This window comes from Vicugna pacos, chromosome 2 (genome assembly GCF_048564905.1).
Source record: "Vicugna pacos chromosome 2, VicPac4, whole genome shotgun sequence".
Lineage (NCBI taxonomy): Eukaryota > Metazoa > Chordata > Mammalia > Artiodactyla > Camelidae > Vicugna > Vicugna pacos.
In genome coordinates this window covers 68,626,686-68,645,247 of record NC_132988.1, presented here as the reverse complement: position 1 = coordinate 68,645,247, position 18,562 = coordinate 68,626,686, and the positions used below count along the sequence as shown (strand labels likewise).

At 36.6% G+C, this 18,562-nt stretch overlaps 2 protein-coding genes across 5 annotated transcripts in view; one reads left to right on the top strand and one right to left on the bottom strand.

Annotated features, from left to right (window-relative positions):
• JCHAIN (joining chain of multimeric IgA and IgM) overlaps positions 1 to 18,562 on the top strand; it is a 409,126-nt gene that overhangs the window by 13,484 nt on the left and 377,080 nt on the right. The window lies entirely within an intron of this gene.
• On the bottom strand, positions 112 to 14,655 carry ENAM (enamelin). Its single transcript, XM_031689589.2, has 9 exons — positions 14,434 to 14,655; positions 13,888 to 13,965; positions 12,000 to 12,068; positions 11,835 to 11,879; positions 11,097 to 11,138; positions 9,262 to 9,537; positions 7,713 to 7,775; positions 6,243 to 6,293; positions 112 to 3,153 (listed from the first exon to the last, which is right to left on the bottom strand). Exons 2-9 carry the CDS (start codon positions 13,939 to 13,941, stop codon positions 313 to 315), a joined length of 3,441 nt encoding a protein of 1,146 aa, XP_031545449.2. The 5' UTR covers positions 13,942 to 13,965; positions 14,434 to 14,655; the 3' UTR covers positions 112 to 312.

Below are 18,562 nucleotides of genomic sequence, written 5' to 3'. Positions count from 1 at the left end.
CTTTGAGAGAAAAAGGAAGAATCAGCAAGCAAAGGGAAACTAGTCCAGAACTTGGTGGCTTCCAAGTTCAAGGCAGTGGTGGTCTTAGCCTTCCTGCTGTTTTTTTTTTTTTTTTAGGTCAGTGCTAATTAGTCACAGTACTGGATCTAGCAACCCTCAGAGGCCCAACCTTCTATTAGTGGGAATGGGGAAAAACTTAAGGATCTCCAAGAGAGTGAAATACTAATTGAGTCTTGTGGGGGAAATGTCTGGAAACCACTGTAGCATAGCAGGTATTTTCCTTCCCCAAAGAATGCTTGGTTGAGATAATCCCTAGGCCTGAAGTAGTAAGCAGTCTTGCACCTGGTCCTGTGGATTGGCCCCTATTTGAAGAGAATCTAATGGAGTTTGTTCATCTGCATTAAGTGGGTCTACATTTATATTCTGAAACTGTGCCCCAGTAGCTAACCCGGCCAATGAGTTAGGAATTTCAGTAGGCATAATTGGATCCCCATCAAATGAGCCTTGCCTTCCAATGCTAGATGGAGTTCCAGTGCTGGAGGTGTGATACTTTGCTAATTCGGAGCCAAAACATGGTAACTGTAGGATGCTAGATGGTCTTTGTTGCTGCCTTTCACCCTCATTTTCTTGGACTTCACCTGGGATTCCTTCTGGCTTGGGAACTTCTTCAGGTGTACCAATAACAAGCTGCTCAGGAGTAAGGTCAACAGTTCTTTCATTGAGCTGGTTGCCTTCAAATATTTGTTCCAAAACATTGTTCCCATCTCCCCCAAGATCACGTTTGAGGCAAGGTATATTCTTTGATTGAAGGGAACTGGCTTCAGGAAAGGGCATAATTCCCCTTTGGCTCAATTGATTCTTTACAGAACATGGTGTGTTCCTCCTCAGAGTGGATACATCATCTCTGAAAGGACTTGGGTTTTGACTTTCCCCAGGCAGTCTTTTCTCTGAGCTATTTCTTTGTCCAGGCAGGATGCTCATCGGGGAGGTAGTATATCTTGCATGCTTAGTATGACTATCTTCTGTATACACAGGGCTGGTGTCTTGGTTCTCCCCTGGTGCAAGACCAAAAGATGGAGTGTAGTCTTGTAGAGCAAGTAGATTGTTCTTGAGTCCTATTGAGGCACCAGCACAGCAGGGGCTTTTCTGGCTTAGGTGAAATAAATGTGCTTCTTTTTGTCCTGCTGGGTAACTTGGAGGAATTAACTCTGGGAAAGCCAGATATTCTCTCTGTGGTGAATTTAACCTAGTAATTTGTATGTCATAATTCAAATTCTCACCTTCATGCCATGTTGGATTTTTCTGAAGCCCAGCTGGGGAATTACTGGAATAGGGCTTGTTCTCCTGGTGTAGTGAACTAGTGGGGACTTTGTGTAAATTTGTTGGCTGATCCCAGAAATTTCTGTTAAAATATGGTCTTATTTCTTTCTGCCCTTGGGCTTGAATCCTGTGGTCCCAGGAGTTCCAGTGAGGAAATCTAGTGCTTTCTTCTTGTTCAACAGCATTATTAACATAATAGCCCCTGCTCTCCACTGGTGGTGGTACAGTGGGAGCTATATTATATGACAGAAAATTCTCATCTGGGTTCCAGGGGTAAAATTCACCATAAGGAAGATCCTCCCTGGGTTTTGATGGATTATCTAGATAATAGGGAAGGTATTCTTTTGGTTGATTTAAGGTATATTGTTGTTTGCCTTCATAGGTCCTAACTGTTGGGCCTCCTTTAAAACTTGACTCCTCCGCACCCCATCTGCTTTGTCCTGGGAAAGGTTCATCCCCAGTTGGATCAGTTGGGTCTTCTTCATTGTAATGGATCGTCTCTTTTGGGTCTGGAGTGTTCATGGGGTAGTGTGGATTTTCAGGCTGTCTCACTGTATTGGGTGAGTCATCTCTTTCACCCCATGTATTACTTCTAAGGTATGGTGAATTTCCCCTGGGATCATAGGGGCGATAGTCAGGGTAGTAAACACGTCCTCTTGAGCCATGGGAAGGATGAGATAAGTGTTCTTCCTGCCTCCCAGGATCTTCCTTAAAAGGTGGAGAGATTTCTTGTTGGTTCCAAGTATTCCTTCCAGTAGGAAAACGTTCCCTTGCAGGGGAAGGGATTCCCTCAGGATACACAGGCTGATATGTATTTTGCGTTAATTCTGGCTGTTTAGTTTCTGATTCATATGGTATTCTTCTTGGCTCTAAAATAATCCCTTTGGGCAAATTCTGGCTTTGGATTTGTCCTTCAGAATTTGGGGCTCTTTTGGAATCTCCTCTCGGGTAATAAGAATTTTGATCAATAGAATTAAAATTTGGGGCTAGCATATTGCCCTCAGGGTGAGGCAATTTATAGTTTGATTTATTAACTCCATAATCTTGAGAGTTTCTCCAGGGACCATTTGGATCCATTGTAGGAGTGACTGTTCTTTCTTTTTGACTTACTGGATTCTCTCTTGGATTTTGGATGTTTTCATTACCGCCAACAGTACCATGTTTAGGATCCAGAGGGGCAACATTGTTTCCCATAGGGTATTTATTTGGTCCCTGCGGCTTTCTTCTGAAATTCACTGGATTTCCTGCATAATTGAGAGCATTGCCTCTTGCAGTAGAAGCATAAGCTTTGCGATATAATGGATATCCTGGATGAACTGCTTGTTTTCCTTCCAAAGCAAAGGAGTTCCACCGAGGACCCCTTTGAATTTGTTGATTTCGGTAAAAAGGCCCATTCTGCCTGTGCCCCATGGCAGTACCAGTAGGACGCCATTGTCTTCTTGCAGGAAAACTTCGAATGTTAGGATTTGGATAATTTTCATGAAAATTTGTCTGACTTGGTCCCCATGGGGTTTGACTTCTTGGAACTCCCTGGCCTGAAACATTAACTACAGGGCCATTTTGAGCTGTAGGGTTGCTCACAGTGTTAGGCCCCTGGCCACTGTTTCCTGATGGGCTGGTGTCATTTCCACTCTGACTCCCTCTGGGATTGGGTGCATTTGGTTGGGTGGAATTAGTCTCAGGAACTGTTGAATTAGTTGAAGGTTCGGTGGCTGGACTTTCTGTTTTAGGAGGATCTTCTTCTTTGGGTTTTTCAAAATCTTCAAACATCTCTTCTGAATAATAAGGACGGCCCCCAAATCCATGAAATCCAAAATATCCAAAGAAAGGATTCTGTAGGGAAGAAGATGGAAATCGATAATTACTCTTTGTTTCCTACTATGGTGCTTCTTGGAATTTTTGAAAGTGATAGAAAAATCTTATTAGCACATACTTCTTTTAACACCAGTGGCTATGCTTTCTTTCTTGAAATTTGATTCCTCCTTGGTTCCATGACCCCTCTGCCCCTTCTGGTTCTCTCGTCTGGTACTCTAACTTTCTGACCATTACTTCTCAATTTTCTCTTCCTAGGCCTGGAGTCTAAGGTTTTGTTTGTTTGTTTGTGTTTGTTTTTTTTTTAGGATTCCATCCTCTATCCACCGTATTATTCTGTTCTCATTTTACACCCCTGCTTTGAGCAATCTCTTGCAGGCCAATTCTTTCAATAAGATATGTGCCAGTGACTCCTAAAACTATAGCTCTGACCCATGACAGTGTCTCCTGAGGTTGAGACAGCAAGACTGCTGCAGTAAATATCTTACATGTACCTCCAACTGAATGTACACAGACTGGACTCATCTTCCTCAAAACCTCATTCTCCAGTATTCTCTATCTAAGCAGCATTCACCACTGTCCACCCATTTTCCCAAGTTTCCACTCTCTCCTGTATTTCCCCCAGACAATTAATAACCAGATCCTATAAAATCTCAAGTTTCATCCTTGTCCCCTCTCCTTTATCCCCAATACCCCTGAATTATTCTAACAATTTTCTTACTAGTTTCTTTGGATATAATTTTACTTTCCTCTAATCTTGCCTCTCCGTTGCCATCAGAGTAGTGGAGTAGTAGTGGGGGTGGGTGTGTGGGAAAGTTCTGTCACTTTCCTCCTTAAATATTAATTAAAGTTGTCCTTGCTTTACAGGATTAACTGTAAACCATAACATAACACAAAGCATGGGGCTAAAGAGTGGGGCTTTAGACAAATATAGGTTAAAATCCCTATTCCACCAGTACTAGTAGATGACTCTGGGCTGACCTCAGTTTATTCATCTGTAAAATGCAGACAATCAAATAATATCTTTCTCAGGGGTTATCATGAGGGTCAAATGAAGTAACGTATGTAAAGCTCGGTGCCTGCTACTTAGGAAGTGCCTGACAAGTGTTATATATTATATATTATTATTATTATTATTTTAAATAATCATCTGGCCCATAACAATTATATCCAGCCTCATTTCCTCCCCTTGTTCTTTATGTGGTTGTAAATCACAACTAGTTGTAGCACTATTCTCAATGATATTCAAAAAGAAGGAGACCCTGAATATGTACTAACATGGGTTAACCTTGAGGACATTATGCTAAGAGATAAGCCAGTCACAGAAAGATGAATACTGAATGATTCCATTATATGAGGTATCTGAAACAGTCACATTCATAAAATCAAAAAGTGGAATGGTGATTGTCAAGGGCTGGAGGGAGGGGGAAGTGGGGCGTTACTAATCAATGGGCTTAAAGTTTCAGTTAAGCAAGATGAATAAGCTCTTGAGATCTGCTGTAGAACATTGTACCTATAGGCAACAGTGCTGTATTGTATACTTCAGAATTTGTTGAGAGGGTAAATTAAGTGTCCTTACTACAATAAATAATAATTTTAAAAAGTCACAACTACTACGAGCTCTCTGAGTACTCCGTTCTTTGTTCCAGTTCCTTTGCACATGGCCTCTGCAGACTGAACTTTCTCTTCACCTACACGTTTATCCCTCCCGGAGAATTTGATTCATCTTCAGGACTCAGCCTGAATGCTCCCTTCTCTGTCCTGGCTTCCTTGGGCAGAATTAGGCTCTACTCCTGGATGTCCACAGAAGTATAGGCTTCTGCTTTGGCAATTATCCCACTGAATTTTGGTTGCCTATTTTTCTGGGATTCTCCCACTTCACTCTCCCATGTGAAGTTTTTGTGTGAAAGCATTCTTCTCATTTTTGTTTTCCCCAGCACTTTATCACAGTGGGAATTGCTTAGTAAATGTTTGGTTAATGAATGATGTAATCATCATGAGCTCTGTCAGTCAGTGTGTTTGTTAGACATTTCGGTCATTTAGTTTTTCTTTTAAAACAAATGCAATCTAGAGAAAAAGTATTTTAATCCTTATCTGTGGATAGAGATGAAGAGACAGATGGGTGAGGATATGTCTCTGACAGCATGCAGGAAATCAGGCAGTGTCCCCAGGAGATGGAATACAGATTTCTTAATGCCTGTGCTAACTGCCTGCTTCACTGTCTCGTGAAACGTTTGTGAAAATCTGAACGCATTTCTAGGTTGCATACACTTGTTTGAATAATTTTTATTGGGGATTATTTGACAATGATACATCTGAAAGCACCTTATGCCGTTACTGACATAGGAGTTTTCAATGTCATTATTTTAACTACTTGCCCCTCAGCCCCCATGCTCCAGAGCTGTCAGTTTTCTGTATTTCACTGGTGATGTAGCAGTTATTTAGGGAGAAAGACGAAGTTTGCTCTAGGGGTGGGGTGCTGTGCCACAATCACTGCAATGGCTTTTTGATGACACAGTGCTAGAATATTTAAACAGTGTATCACTCTGTGACATGCATTTGGCCCCTCTCCTAGTGTGGTGTCCTAAAAAAACATTGGACAGAATATCAGAGGACTTAGGTTTTGGGTCCAGTTTATCAATTGGCTCAGTAGGTGAAATTGGATAGTAATTTATTTTTTCTAGGCTTCAATTTATTTGTACAATGAGGGCATTAAGTGATTACTTAACTCCCTCCGAGGGATAACATTCTAAGATAATTTTACTTCATTCCTGTTCACTAGTTGTCCCATCACTGTTTAGAGTCCAGCATCAACCCTGAGCAAAAGTTATTAGATTAGCCTTCTTAGAGAGAGAGAGAGAGAGAAAGAGAGAGAGATAAGGAGACTGAGAGAGAGAGTGATTTTAATACATGTAGAGGAGAAATGATATATCACATTTATTTTATTTTAGGTTACTGACTTGGTTTGTTTCACTTCTTTTTAAAATCATGACTACTTGAGTTACAGGTTCATGTGTTGGATTTTAACTTTCTTATTAGATGGGGATTAAACAAGCAGAAACTTTCGGATTGTAATTCGTAATGAGAAGTACAGTTTTGCTTGTACTTACCCCGCCTTCTTCATTGCTGACTGGTGGACGTCCATAGCCTGTTGGTACCCTCTGAAAGGTGAAAAACACAATGAACACAGAGAAAAGCACTTTCTATGCTGCTATTTGTAAAGCTCAAGGTGTTTTAAAATAGTTCAAGTCAGTGTTAGCACTGTTACCACCTTTTAGCTTATGAGTCATTAGCTCTTACAATCTAGCGATTAATAATTATGACATAACCATCAGTGAATACAAAGGCTTCAGCGGGATCCTAGGTTGTCTTACTCAAAATACCACATGAGGCTGCATCTCCTCACAGTTGCCCTGCCCCGTCACCAATACAGACACACACGCGTGCACACACACACATAGATTTGAGTGGTATTAAGATCCAAACATCCATATTTGAATATCTAATAATAGAGATTAAATAATGATGTTATTTTGAGAATGTACTTCACATTTAAAGTGACAAATTGATAATTCTTTCTGGATTATTACTATAATACTTTATTTATATTTATTTTTTATTATTAAATGTAATATTTAATAAACCAAGGTTTATTTTCCAAATCAAACTTGGAGGCTGAGTTTCTTCTCAGGGGAGGGTTTAGAAAATTAGTTCAGCTCCCACAGACTTTCAAGAAGTTCTATGTAGATGAGATTAATAGCTATTTCAGCAAGAGAATCAGGTTTATGTGCTCTTTAAATCTTCACCTGGTACTGCTTTAGTTTTCTTAGTTCAGTATTACTGGTTAAAAGGATGTCACTCTTTTTAAGGAAAAAAAAGTAGAGAACTTTTACTCCTTGAAATGAATTGTTCCTTGGTGATAAGAAGCCTCTTGCTTATAAAGTTGTAGACAAGGAAAATCAATGTCATAGCTGAATGAAGAGTCATCAAATATTTATTGTTGTTGTTGTTATTAATTTAACTTCACCTGGCCTTTAATATTTATTTAGTACAAATAGTATATTTTGTGATTCTTACTTTAAATGGTTGTCATGCAATTTCAATATTATGCTTTAATGATTTTAAACTTTAAAGGATTCTTGTAATTATTATGTTACACAATTCTTTATAATGAAATATCTTTGACTAGAAATAATAAGATATGATGGAAAAATCTTAGTCTGATTTCATAGCTCATCTTATGATTTTCAAACTCCATTTTGTCCCATTTTTCCTGTTACACTAAATGAGGATAATCCTTGTGTTTTCTGATGTCTTAGGTGAGGAATAGTAATAAAGGAGCATAGCCCTTTAAAATTAATTCATTAACTAAGTTAGTAGTAGTCTTGGGTCATTTAGGCTGTGTTCATCTCACCAATTTGAGTACAAATTCTTTTTTTTCCTACTGATGTGATGATTTTGTTTCATACTCTTTTCTGATTGGTATATGGCATTTCATTTAGAACATATGAATTCAGATTAGTATGGGACAGAACATGCTAATATTATTTTTCATTTCTAGCATAAGGGAAAAAACTCACGTGTGGAACATGCCACGGTGGCTGTTGGTAGGGAAATAGCCCATTGCCGAATGGTAGGAATGCCTAGAGAGAACAGAAGAATCAGGTTGATGTGGAAATGAGAAGAGCAGATGAAAAATGAAACAAACTTTTTAATTAAAGACAATTATTTGAAACTTGGAAATCTACATTTTCTTTTGCTTTTAACTGTGAATTTTTTAAAGGGCAGAGATAATAATAATAACAATAATTAGTATTATTGAGCACTTATGTTCTAGGTACTGTGCTGAGCATTTTATATATGTATATTTTTGATTTTAAAAAATTTTATTGAAGTGTAGTTGATTTACAGCCTTAGTTTCAGGTGTATAGCAAAGTGATTCAGTTGTACATATACATACATATATATTTTTCTTTTCAGATTCTTTTCTATTATATGTTATTATAAGAAATTGAATATAGTTCCCTGTGCTATAAAGTAGGTCCTTGATTTTTATCTGTTTTATATACAGTTATGTGTGTCTGTTAATCCCCAGCCCCTAATTTACCCCTCCCTGCCCTTTCCTCTTTTGTAACCATAGTTTTTTTTTTTTAACACTTTTATTGTGGTATGGTTACTGTGCAGTAAACTACATATTTCAAATGTACAGTTTGATGAATTTTGATAGATGTACACACCAATGAAACCACTACCACAATCAAGATAGCTAACATTTCCATCACTCCCTAAGAAGTGCCATTTTCGAATTCCCAATTTATTGAGCATTTTATATTGGTAAGCTCATTTAATCCTTGCATAACCGCAGAAGATATGTGCTATTATTATCCCTATTTCACTGTAGATTCTGAGGTTCAGAGAAATTAAGTCACTTGCCCCAAATCTCATATCTGGTAAATGATTGAAGCCAGGATTCAAATCCAAAAATGTCCTTTGATTCAGTTTTGTATTCTCTACATCTATAATAGTGTTTGATAATGAATGTTAGTTGACTAAAAGAGTATTTTAGAAGCTCCACACTGAATGAGATCTTGAGAAACCATCTGCATTTAAGTCAGGACTACACTCATGCCATCCTGAAGTCCTGGAAGCAGTGTTAACTTTCAGGGCAATATTTTAGATCATCAAAACATAGATCTGGAAGGGACTTAGAGCACATTTCGTTTACTCATGATGAACCTGGAGTCTATAAAGGCAAAGTGACTTGATCGAGATAATACAACTAATAAGGGCTGGGATAGAATTCAAATCTCTGTTCTCTGACTCTTCTGTTGGTGCTCATGTTTATACCATGTTGCCTCTGTATTTTAAAAGGAGTTTCTTTGGGTGACAGTTTAAGTCTGGGTAACTTTTAATCAGATGAAGGCTGGAATAAACTTGCTAGGCAGTTTTGGATAGGTGGTGACAGCATCACCTTGGAAAAAGTGTCAAAACTAGTGATTCTGTTTCATACATAGCAGTACCCATACTGAGGAGCATTGGAGGAAGTGTGTTTGTAGGGGTTGCATGGCCTCCCAGTCCCTCTGAGACCATTTATGACTCTGGTTTGGAATTTTAGTGGGCAAGCCTCACCTCAGGTGTCTGGGCTTCCTCTTGGGGCTGAGTTGGGGTGGGTGATGGCTGCTTTGAAGGCCATTTTGGTGGGAGCTTTTGAGGTTGAGGCTGGTCGGGTTGCTGGGTCTCTGGGGCTTGATCAGTGTTGCTCTGGTGATTGGGTGTTGAGGGAGATGAAGGTTTCTGTGGGTGATTCACCTTGGGTGGTGGCTGAGGCCACATGGGCATCTGATACTGTGGGAAGAGCTGAGGAATCTGCATACCATGGCCATACAAGGGGCCCAGGTGTGCCATCTGCAAGGGTAACAAATAACAGCAAAATCACATGACGGCCGAGATTCCAGCTGTCCCCTCTCTCTACTGTCAATCTCTAAAACTCAGCTAAGGATCTTAAAAAGCCTATGAAACTTAACAATGGAAGCTTCAAGATTTGTAGCTAGCATTTCTTTACATATTGTCTTAGAGAAATGAATATCAGTCTTTCAGAAAACCAACCAACCAAACAAACAAAGCAAAAGGCAGAATTAGGTGAGAAATTTCAGTTTAAGAATTTGACTTATGATTTTCTAACTCTGAAGCCCTAACTCTGGTAGGAAGTGTACAAGTCAGGTTACATAGGAGTTGATGGCAAATTCAGAACTCCTGTGCCTTGTTACAGGCTGGACAAGGAGGAGAAAGAGCAAAAAGAAGACAAAGGAAGAGAGAGTGTCGAAACGAAAAGAGAAAGAGGGAAAGAATAAAAATTCCATGGTGCCTAGGCTTCTTGATTATGGGTGAATCCTCATCAGTTCTGTTTTCATTGTGAAAATCTTCACCATTACAGGGTTGCAGGGAAGCAAAAGTAGTTATAATCTGAAAATGCTAATGTATAAATTGACCGCTTTCAACAACGAGTCCCATTCAAACACCCTCCCTCTCTGATTTAACACCACTTTCTACCTCCATTCTTCATTAATCAGTCTCTCTCTGTTATGGATGATGTACAAGCAAACAATATACAAACAATACAATGACATACAAATAATGCAAGTGCCATGCAGATCAGTGGAAGGTGAAGTACCAAATCTTGCATTAAGATGTAGAATTTCATGACAATTAAGTTGGTGAAAATTTCAAATCATTGGCAAAATTGCTAGAACTGAGAATGAGTGTTTGAAAGAGTTGGGCCAAACAGTAGCTGAAGAAGAGAAAATGGACAATGATGATGATTTTAGGTGAGGGGCTTTAAAAGAGAATGACGTGAATGAAAAGGATTAAGAGAAAAATTGGTGAAGTCTTTGATTCCACCCCCCTCATTGGTTCTCATTATCATGTCACAAAAGTCAAAGTAACATATAATGTTATTGTCCTATCATATAATTTTTTTCAGAAAAGTTGTGCCAAAAGATTCAACTGATACTTGGTTCATTTTTAATTAGCTCTAAGACTTAGCACATAGTAGGAAGTATAACCTAAATTTTAAAGGTTGCATGAAAACTTATTTCATAATTTTAGTGTTATCTTTCAAGATAATTCAAATAAAATTTAGACCCCTCAGTATTTACTTATGCTACTTTTTGTTCTCATTATTTGTAAATATATCTTATGTAATCTTTTTCCAGAACCAATTTCTTTCAGACATGAAGAAACCTTGTAATTAAGAAAAGTTTTTATCTACATGAAAATACCGTATTAATGAATAAGAAGATAGTTTGGTGTAAGAGGACAGGTGAAATGATTTTTCTTCCTTGAAACTCTTATAATGATTAATTAAATCATGGATGTCTATTGATATCTTTATTAGCTAAGACAAACCTTATAATTATCTATATATAAACAAGAAATCATTAGAAATAATATAAAGTGAAACTTACATGTGGGGAATTCATAAAGTTGAAGTGACCGTAGCGCATCATCTGTGACCAAAGGAATGCATTAATGTGGCACAAAGTGAAAATTTTTTATTCAATGAAATCACAAGAAATAAGTTAAACTTCTGGTTTTTAGGTACAACAGTCATAAAGTCTTTTACTAATTACGCATGAATTTAAAATAAGTATGCAATTAAAAAACTTCCATGGCATTTTATTTTTAAGTCAGAATTTTATTTTGAAAAGAATCAATATAGAGTAATAGAGAATAAAAATCTTGTCTACACTGAAGTTTTTGAATATTCTGCTCTACTTTTGGAGTTCAGAGTTTACGAATGTGATATTTCTATGAAAAGATGATTCTCCTTTCTGTTGTGGTTTGAGCTTGGCTAATGATCTTGGGTACGAGTCATGTAAAATATATACTTAAGTGTTTACCTTATAACAACCGTTGGTGGAATGGCTACCTTTGCCAGCTTGAAAACTTAGCAAAGAAGCTAACATTAACTATACTTTAACGGAATTCATGTTTATCTTGAAAAGAAATATTGAAGCACATAGGTGGGATAATACTGGGGAAGTAACTACTTCGCCTTGATTTGAGAGCTTAAGAGATATAGAGTCTCTCTACCTTGTTCATGAGAAATTTTATGTCAGAAAGTTTCCCAATATTCTCCCTTTAAAATGAACTCTCAGGACAGGGCTCTGGAAAATGTCTTTCCTGAGACTGAACATACATACCTCCTCACTTTTACTGCTAAATCCAGGTATTCGGGGCATTTGCATCTGGAAGGAGAGAATGTTTGTGATAAATTCAGAACATCAGTTGAAATCAGCCCAATAACTGTCCCCAAGCTATGCAACAATAAAACGTAAAGAAAAGACCTAATTATTTTTAATACTCACTGGCATGGCAGCAGAATAACCAAGCAGACCTAGAAAGACCAAGAGAATCTTCATTTTTCCACTTGGTACCTGGAATACAAAACTGGATTTTATTTTTGATCTGTGATATAATTATGCTGAGGGCACTTGGTGATTATCTAGGCACTAGCCCATCTGCCTGTCAAGGAGAGTGCAGATATAAATAGTGATAGGGACCTCTGCTGCCATGTTTATTTTACATAATGAAACTATGAGATAGTTATTACCTGGTGCTGTTATAAGCTGACTAAGGGGTCAGTTAAAAAGGAAAGAAAACAGTAAGAGAGGCAGAGAGAGAGAGAAAACATTGATACTTGAGACGATGGCTCGTTGCACTGGAATGTGGGAATTAGAAATTAGGAATTTATCTAAAAAATATGAAGATTGGTGATTTTGAATTTCTAGTTGCTAGGCTAGTTTAAAAAGGCCTAGTAATGTCTGGCTATATTCACTGTTCAGAATAATCTCAGTTTCAGTGATGGCACAGTCCAAAATCAGTACTTTGAGCTACGTTCTAAGGTGCCGTAGACCACATTTCATTATATAGAGGCTAATTATATAAACTGGAATATTCTAGAATCCTATGCTTTCTTCTTTCCTCTATTGTTGTTTCTATTATTATTATTGTTTTTAGTTTATCTTTTTACAAATCACTTCTGCTCAAGGTTTGGTAAGAGAAATAGGAAAAAATAGGCAAAACTGTAAATTTATCTCTTTGTTAGACACTTGGATTAAACATAGAGCAGAAGGTTGAAATTATATACTTAAATATGAAATTTGGAGATTGTTTTCATGGATTTTACTTATCCCACTCTAGTTAATTATGTAAGCCTTGTATAATTAGGACTTGTATTTACACCTTTGAGCAAGGTTTATCCTAAAGCATTTACTTGGGTAACTCCTTAAGAAAACTGTTCCATTTGCACATACAATAGACAAAAATAAAGATTTTAATCAGAATTATATATTTTCATGGTATATCAGGTGCAACACAATTCCTAGCATGGTAACCAGGATAGAGATACCAATGTTTTCTCATTCCTTTTGTTTCTTCTTCCTTTTTCTGGGCATGATACGCATCTGGTATTGATTTGAGCCAATGCTCATCCTTTTGTTTGCATCCCGTAGAAGAAATATAATTAAAGGATACTTCATCATTTTCCTAAACTGTAGGTGTAATCAATTACCTTTTATATATCAGAGAAACTGGAGAGTGTAATTAAACAAAGGAAGCAGTAATATGTAAATGCTTTTCCTGCTAATTAAAGATTTTCAGAAACATAACATTGTAGAGAGTTAAAAATAACTGAAATTAGTGTGTTTAGCATAGGCTACAACAACATAAGGAAGTTAATAAGGAGAATAGTGGTGAAATGTATTTAGATTTCCTAAATCTACTTTCTAAGATTATGGCCCAAGATTTTGGGGGAACTTTTGTGTGCTTAATTTCTCTTGCATAATTTTCCATCTAATCTTTATAGTAGCTGTCACTGAAATTCTTGATAATGTTACACACTCATGTGGGAAGATGTGGTCTTTTAGTTTACAAATATAAAATGTCACTCATTTTCTCTTTTATAAAATTAGTATTATGTTGGATGACTATTAAGATTCCTTTCATCTCTTAAAGTTCATGATTGGATGAAAGGCTATGCTTAGCTATTTTTTTAAAAATTGAAAATACCACTTACAATGATTGCTATGGGATATAATGACTGTGTAACTTAGTTCTAACATCCCATCTGTGAACTAAGATGCTCTTTGTTTCTTCTGACATATTTAGTGTTTTATCCTCTCAAGTATACTTATGACAATATTTAGTTTGATATGTGACCTGTTTGTATTAGGAAAAATAAATGAAAATACTCACCCAGTTATCTAGCTTAGGAAAAGAGGCTCCATGCCTGCCCTGAAGCAGCAACATTTTTTCACCAAAATTTTCATAAGCCTTTAAGAAAGGTATAGATTTAGCATGAGAAGAAACCCAGATAATTATGAAACAAATAAATGAATAAACCAATAGCAAAGCTTCAGCTCTTCCTTTACTAGAGAATCTTCAAAATCAAGCTTAATCTTCTGTTGCTTTAAGAGTAGAATGAAGGCTAAATCAGAGAGAAATGACCCAGGCACTGTGTTTTGAGATACTTTTAGTGCAATGTTGATAAAATTTGATTGCTCATTGGGGACGTGTACAAAAGCACAGTGTTAAATGAGATCTAAGTAGATTGGAAGAAAGCTTATAAGAAAAACAAATACACCAAGAAAGCCAAGAAGTTTAAAGTTTTATCAGAAGGTTAGTCTGCAAAAAAATGATTATCACCCAACACCAGAGAATGCAATCAGGAAGTCAACCAACATCCATCTAAGTTCATTATTTGGCACTATATTTTTTATGTTGATAATCTCTAATACTCACCCGACGCCAGTTAGAAGCTCCAATATATTAAAAATAGCTTTTACTTGAAACTTGCTAGCCTGTCTTTGAAATATATTCTTAATGGTCTACAGTGGAAATGACTATGAGTTGCTGAAGCCAGGGATATCTCAAGGAGCAAGACACATTTATTTATTTCTTAATAATAAAACAAAAATTCTTCATGAAGATGTCATATTCTGTGCCCAAAAGGCTTAAAATAAAGATTTCTCCTTGTCAGAGAGCTTGGGTCACATTTAAGCACTGTTGTAGACTTGTACAACCAATCAGCTTCAAGAAAAGTGGTTTTGCCATCACAAGAGTTTAAGGTAAAATAACACATCCAAAGTAAAATGTATAATGTGTTATTATAGGAGCTGTCAAATCAAGTCTCTTATTATGTATAATAACAGTCCAGGAAAATGAGCTTACAGCAGTAAGATTTAGAAGATGCTTTTCTTGATGAATTTGGAGTTTTTCAAGTATAGAAACTTTGTATATGAAGATATTTAGGGAACAAAGGTGAATATTAACCATGTGTTATTGTCATAAATCATTGACCATCCTCAAAAGGCAGGCCAACATATGTATTTAGTTTAGTATATTTAGTTAGTATGTATTTAATATATATTGAAAATTAATTGGAATGGTATGTCAACATTCAACTCAGTGATTTGATTTGATTCATATTATATAAGGTTACCAGAACATAGTGTTCTTTTTGAAGTCAAATATAGTTTAGTCCCTGTGGATGCAGTTATAGAAAAGAAAGGCAAAATGACAAATGAATTCTCAGCTATTCATGATAATACAATCTCGTGAAAATCTGAATTGAGAAATTCATTGAAGGAATTATGTTCAGATATCTTTAGAAATCTAACTTTCCAAAATAAAGATTTCACTTCTCAATAAATAAATAGGACAGTTATACTTTTCATTGATAAGAACAAGCTGTGCTATCTTTGCTGAAATTGGATTCTCCTGTTCTCTGTGGCTCTGTGTGTAGTGATGATGACTGCTTATTTTAATATTGGCATTTAAATATTAAGAATTTTTGAATTTGATGCCAAAAGCTGGTTCCTACTTGGTATGACTGTGTGCATAAATTCATCCAGTGGTTGCACAAGGTGCTGTTTTTTCAAGGCATGAGAGGTGCCATGTCCTTCCTCCTGGGCCAAATAACACTGCATTTTGTAGCCCTCCAATGCCCTGAATTTAGTTCCACAAATAATAAAATTGTACCATAATAGTTGACTTTAAATTAGTCTCTAAATATCTTTTAGGTCTGTATGTGTCCAAGGAGGTGTGTAAAGGTATAACTGCTCCAAGTACCTGGCTGTCTTTGTTAGATTTTGTAGAAACTGAGTAGGAATTATGGTCCTGGGTGTACTGTGTGTATGCTGTGATGAGCTTGCAAGTGGTAGGGCACATAGTGGACAGTGTATTTATGAAGGTGAAGTGGGAATCATGATGCTGGGTGACCCTAGTCTCTGCCTGTGCCCTTCATGTAGAGGCTGGAGCTTTGATTTCAGCCTTAGCCATATGGATTATTGGGAGTTGCCACTAAACCTCACTTGATTGTTTCTCTATTTACCCTTGTTCCCTTTACCATAAGGCTGGCTGGTTGTCATGAAATAATACATGTTTTAAAAAGCCAGCTAAGCTATTGAATGGGTGAACTTTTAGTAGCAGTGGATCAGTCTGAGAAAACAACAAAGCCTCTTTAATCTTTAAAAACACTAAAGAAGTGCTTAACTCAAAAAAGTATTATGAAACCAGTCCTTTGTGACTTTTCCTCTTTTACTCCAATTATCTCTATTTATTTTATAACTTTTCTCCTCTGAACAATTACAATTGTTTGTAAATACGTTTTTGAGCTGGCTTTAAAAATTTTTTTAATTTAGCTCTTTTTCTTTTTTTTCTTCTCTGTTCCCCTTTTTGTCTTAAAAACAAGGCTTCTTTTAAAAATTTTTTTAAATATATTTTTATTGAAGTATAGTCGGTTTACAATGTTATGTCAATTTTTGGTGTACAGCACAATACTTCAGTCATATAGGAACATACATATATTTGTTTTCGTATTATTTTTTACCATAAATTACTACAAGATATTGAATATAGTTCCTTGTGCTATACAGTAGAAACTTGTTTATCTATTTTGTATATAGTAGTTAGTATCTGCAAATCTCAAAATCCCAATTTGTCCCTTCCCATTCCCTTTCCCACCTGGTAACCATAAGTTTGTTTTCTATGTCTGTGAGTCTGTTTTGTAAATACATTTGTTTGTTTGTTTGTTTTTTAGATTTCACATATAAGTGATATCATATGGTATTTTTCTTTTTTTTTCTGGCTTACTTCACTTAGAATGGCATTCTCCAGGTCCATCCATGTTGCTGCAAATGGCATTATTTTATTCCTTTTATGGCTGAGTAGGATCCATTGTATAAATATACCACAGCTTCTTTATCCAGTCATCTGTTGATGGACATTTAGGTTGCTTCCATGTCTTGGCTATTGTAAATAATGCTGCTATGAAATTAAGGTTCCTTCTGGATATATGCCCAGGAATGGGATTGCTGGATCATATGGTAAGTCTATTTTTAGTCTTTTGAGGAATATCCATACTGTTTTCCATAATGGCTGCACTAAACTACATTCCCACCAACTGTGTGGGAGGGTTCCCTTTTCTCCACAGCCTCTCCAGCATTTATGGTTTGTGGACTTTTGAATGATGGCCATTCTGACTGGTGTGAGGTGATATCTCATTGTAGTTTTGATTTGCATTTCTCTGACAATTAGCGATATTGAGCATTTTTTTCATGTGCCTATTGGCAATTTGTATGTCTTCATTGGAGAATTGCTTGTTTAGGTCTTCTGCCCATATTTGGATTGGGTTGTTTGTTTTTTTCTTATTAAAGTTATACGAGCTGTTTATATATTCTGGAAATTAAGCCCTTGTCAGTCTCATCTTTTGCAAATATTTTCTCCCATTTTGTACATTGTCTTTTTGTTTTGCTTATGGTTTCCTTTGCTGTGCAAAAGCTTATACGTTTAATTAAGTCCCATTTGTTTATTTTTGCTTTTATTTCAATTGCCTGGGTAGACTGCCTTAGGAGAACATTGCTGAGATGTATGTCAGATAATGTTTGCCTATGATTTCTTCTAATAGGTGTATATTGTCTTCTCTTATGTTTAAGTCTTTAAGCCATTTTGAATTTATTTTTGTGTATGGTATGAGGGAGTGTTCTAACTTCATTGATTTACATGCTGCTGTCCAGTTTCCCCAACACCATTTGCTGAAGAGATAGTCTTTACTCCATTGTATGTTCTTGCCTCCTTTGTCAAAAATTAATTGAACAGAAGTTTGTGGATTTATTTCTGGGCTTTCTACTCTGTTCCATTGATCCATATATCTGAAAAACAAGGCTTCTTAACCAGAATTTGTAAACCCATGAAATTATATATAAGAATTTGTTTGTGTATAGATGCATCTTCTTTCCCCTGAAGGAGAACCTATATCTGTAAAGACTCTGTGACCTCCCTCTCTTCTCAGATCCTCTCATTGCTCTAGATTTTAAGACACTAAGAACAAAAAATTTGTTTGATTTCTTACTCTAGGTATGGTGGAAAGAGGCTGGGCTTTGGAGTTGCCAGACCTGAGTTTAAACCTTCCACAAATTATCTGTTTAACTTTCTGTTCAGTAAGATGGGGTAGTAAGTTTCTTCTAAGAAGTAATTTAAATAATGCATGTAAAGTGTCTGGCACCTACCAGGCACTGAGTGATGATCAGTGTCTGACTGATGAATACACGAAGGTACTTTTGTGGTTCCACGTTGTACTTCATAATTAAGGACCTAACAGTAATAAAGGCAGTCATAATTATCAGAGCAAGTAGATCTTCTGAACATGGCAACCATGCTGAAGTTCTGTGGATTATAATTAGTAGAACTCTCCCACACTGCAGGATTACTGAACTTGGGACACTTGAGATAAAGCAGTGTCTTAGGAATCCACTATTGATGGCCAAATAGTGTCTAAGCATCCACAGTCTTGATTTCTCTCTGGAACTGTTCACATAGCAAATCCTCAGGCCCTAAGAATGAGAAACTTTCCTTCATAAGGGAAGAGGAG

Coding starts and splice junctions, on each gene's coding strand:
- ENAM (XM_031689589.2), bottom strand. CDS start 13,941: ATGTTGCTGCTTCAGGGCAGGCATGGAGCCTCTTTTCCTAAGCTAGAT. Junction 12,069..13,887: donor TTCCTAAGCTAGATAACTGG/GTGAGTATTTTC, acceptor TTTGTATTCCAG/GTACCAAGTGGAAAAATGAA. Junction 11,139..11,834: donor TTAGCAGTAAAAGTGAGGAG/GTATGTATGTTC, acceptor CTTTGGTCACAG/ATGATGCGCTACGGTCACTT.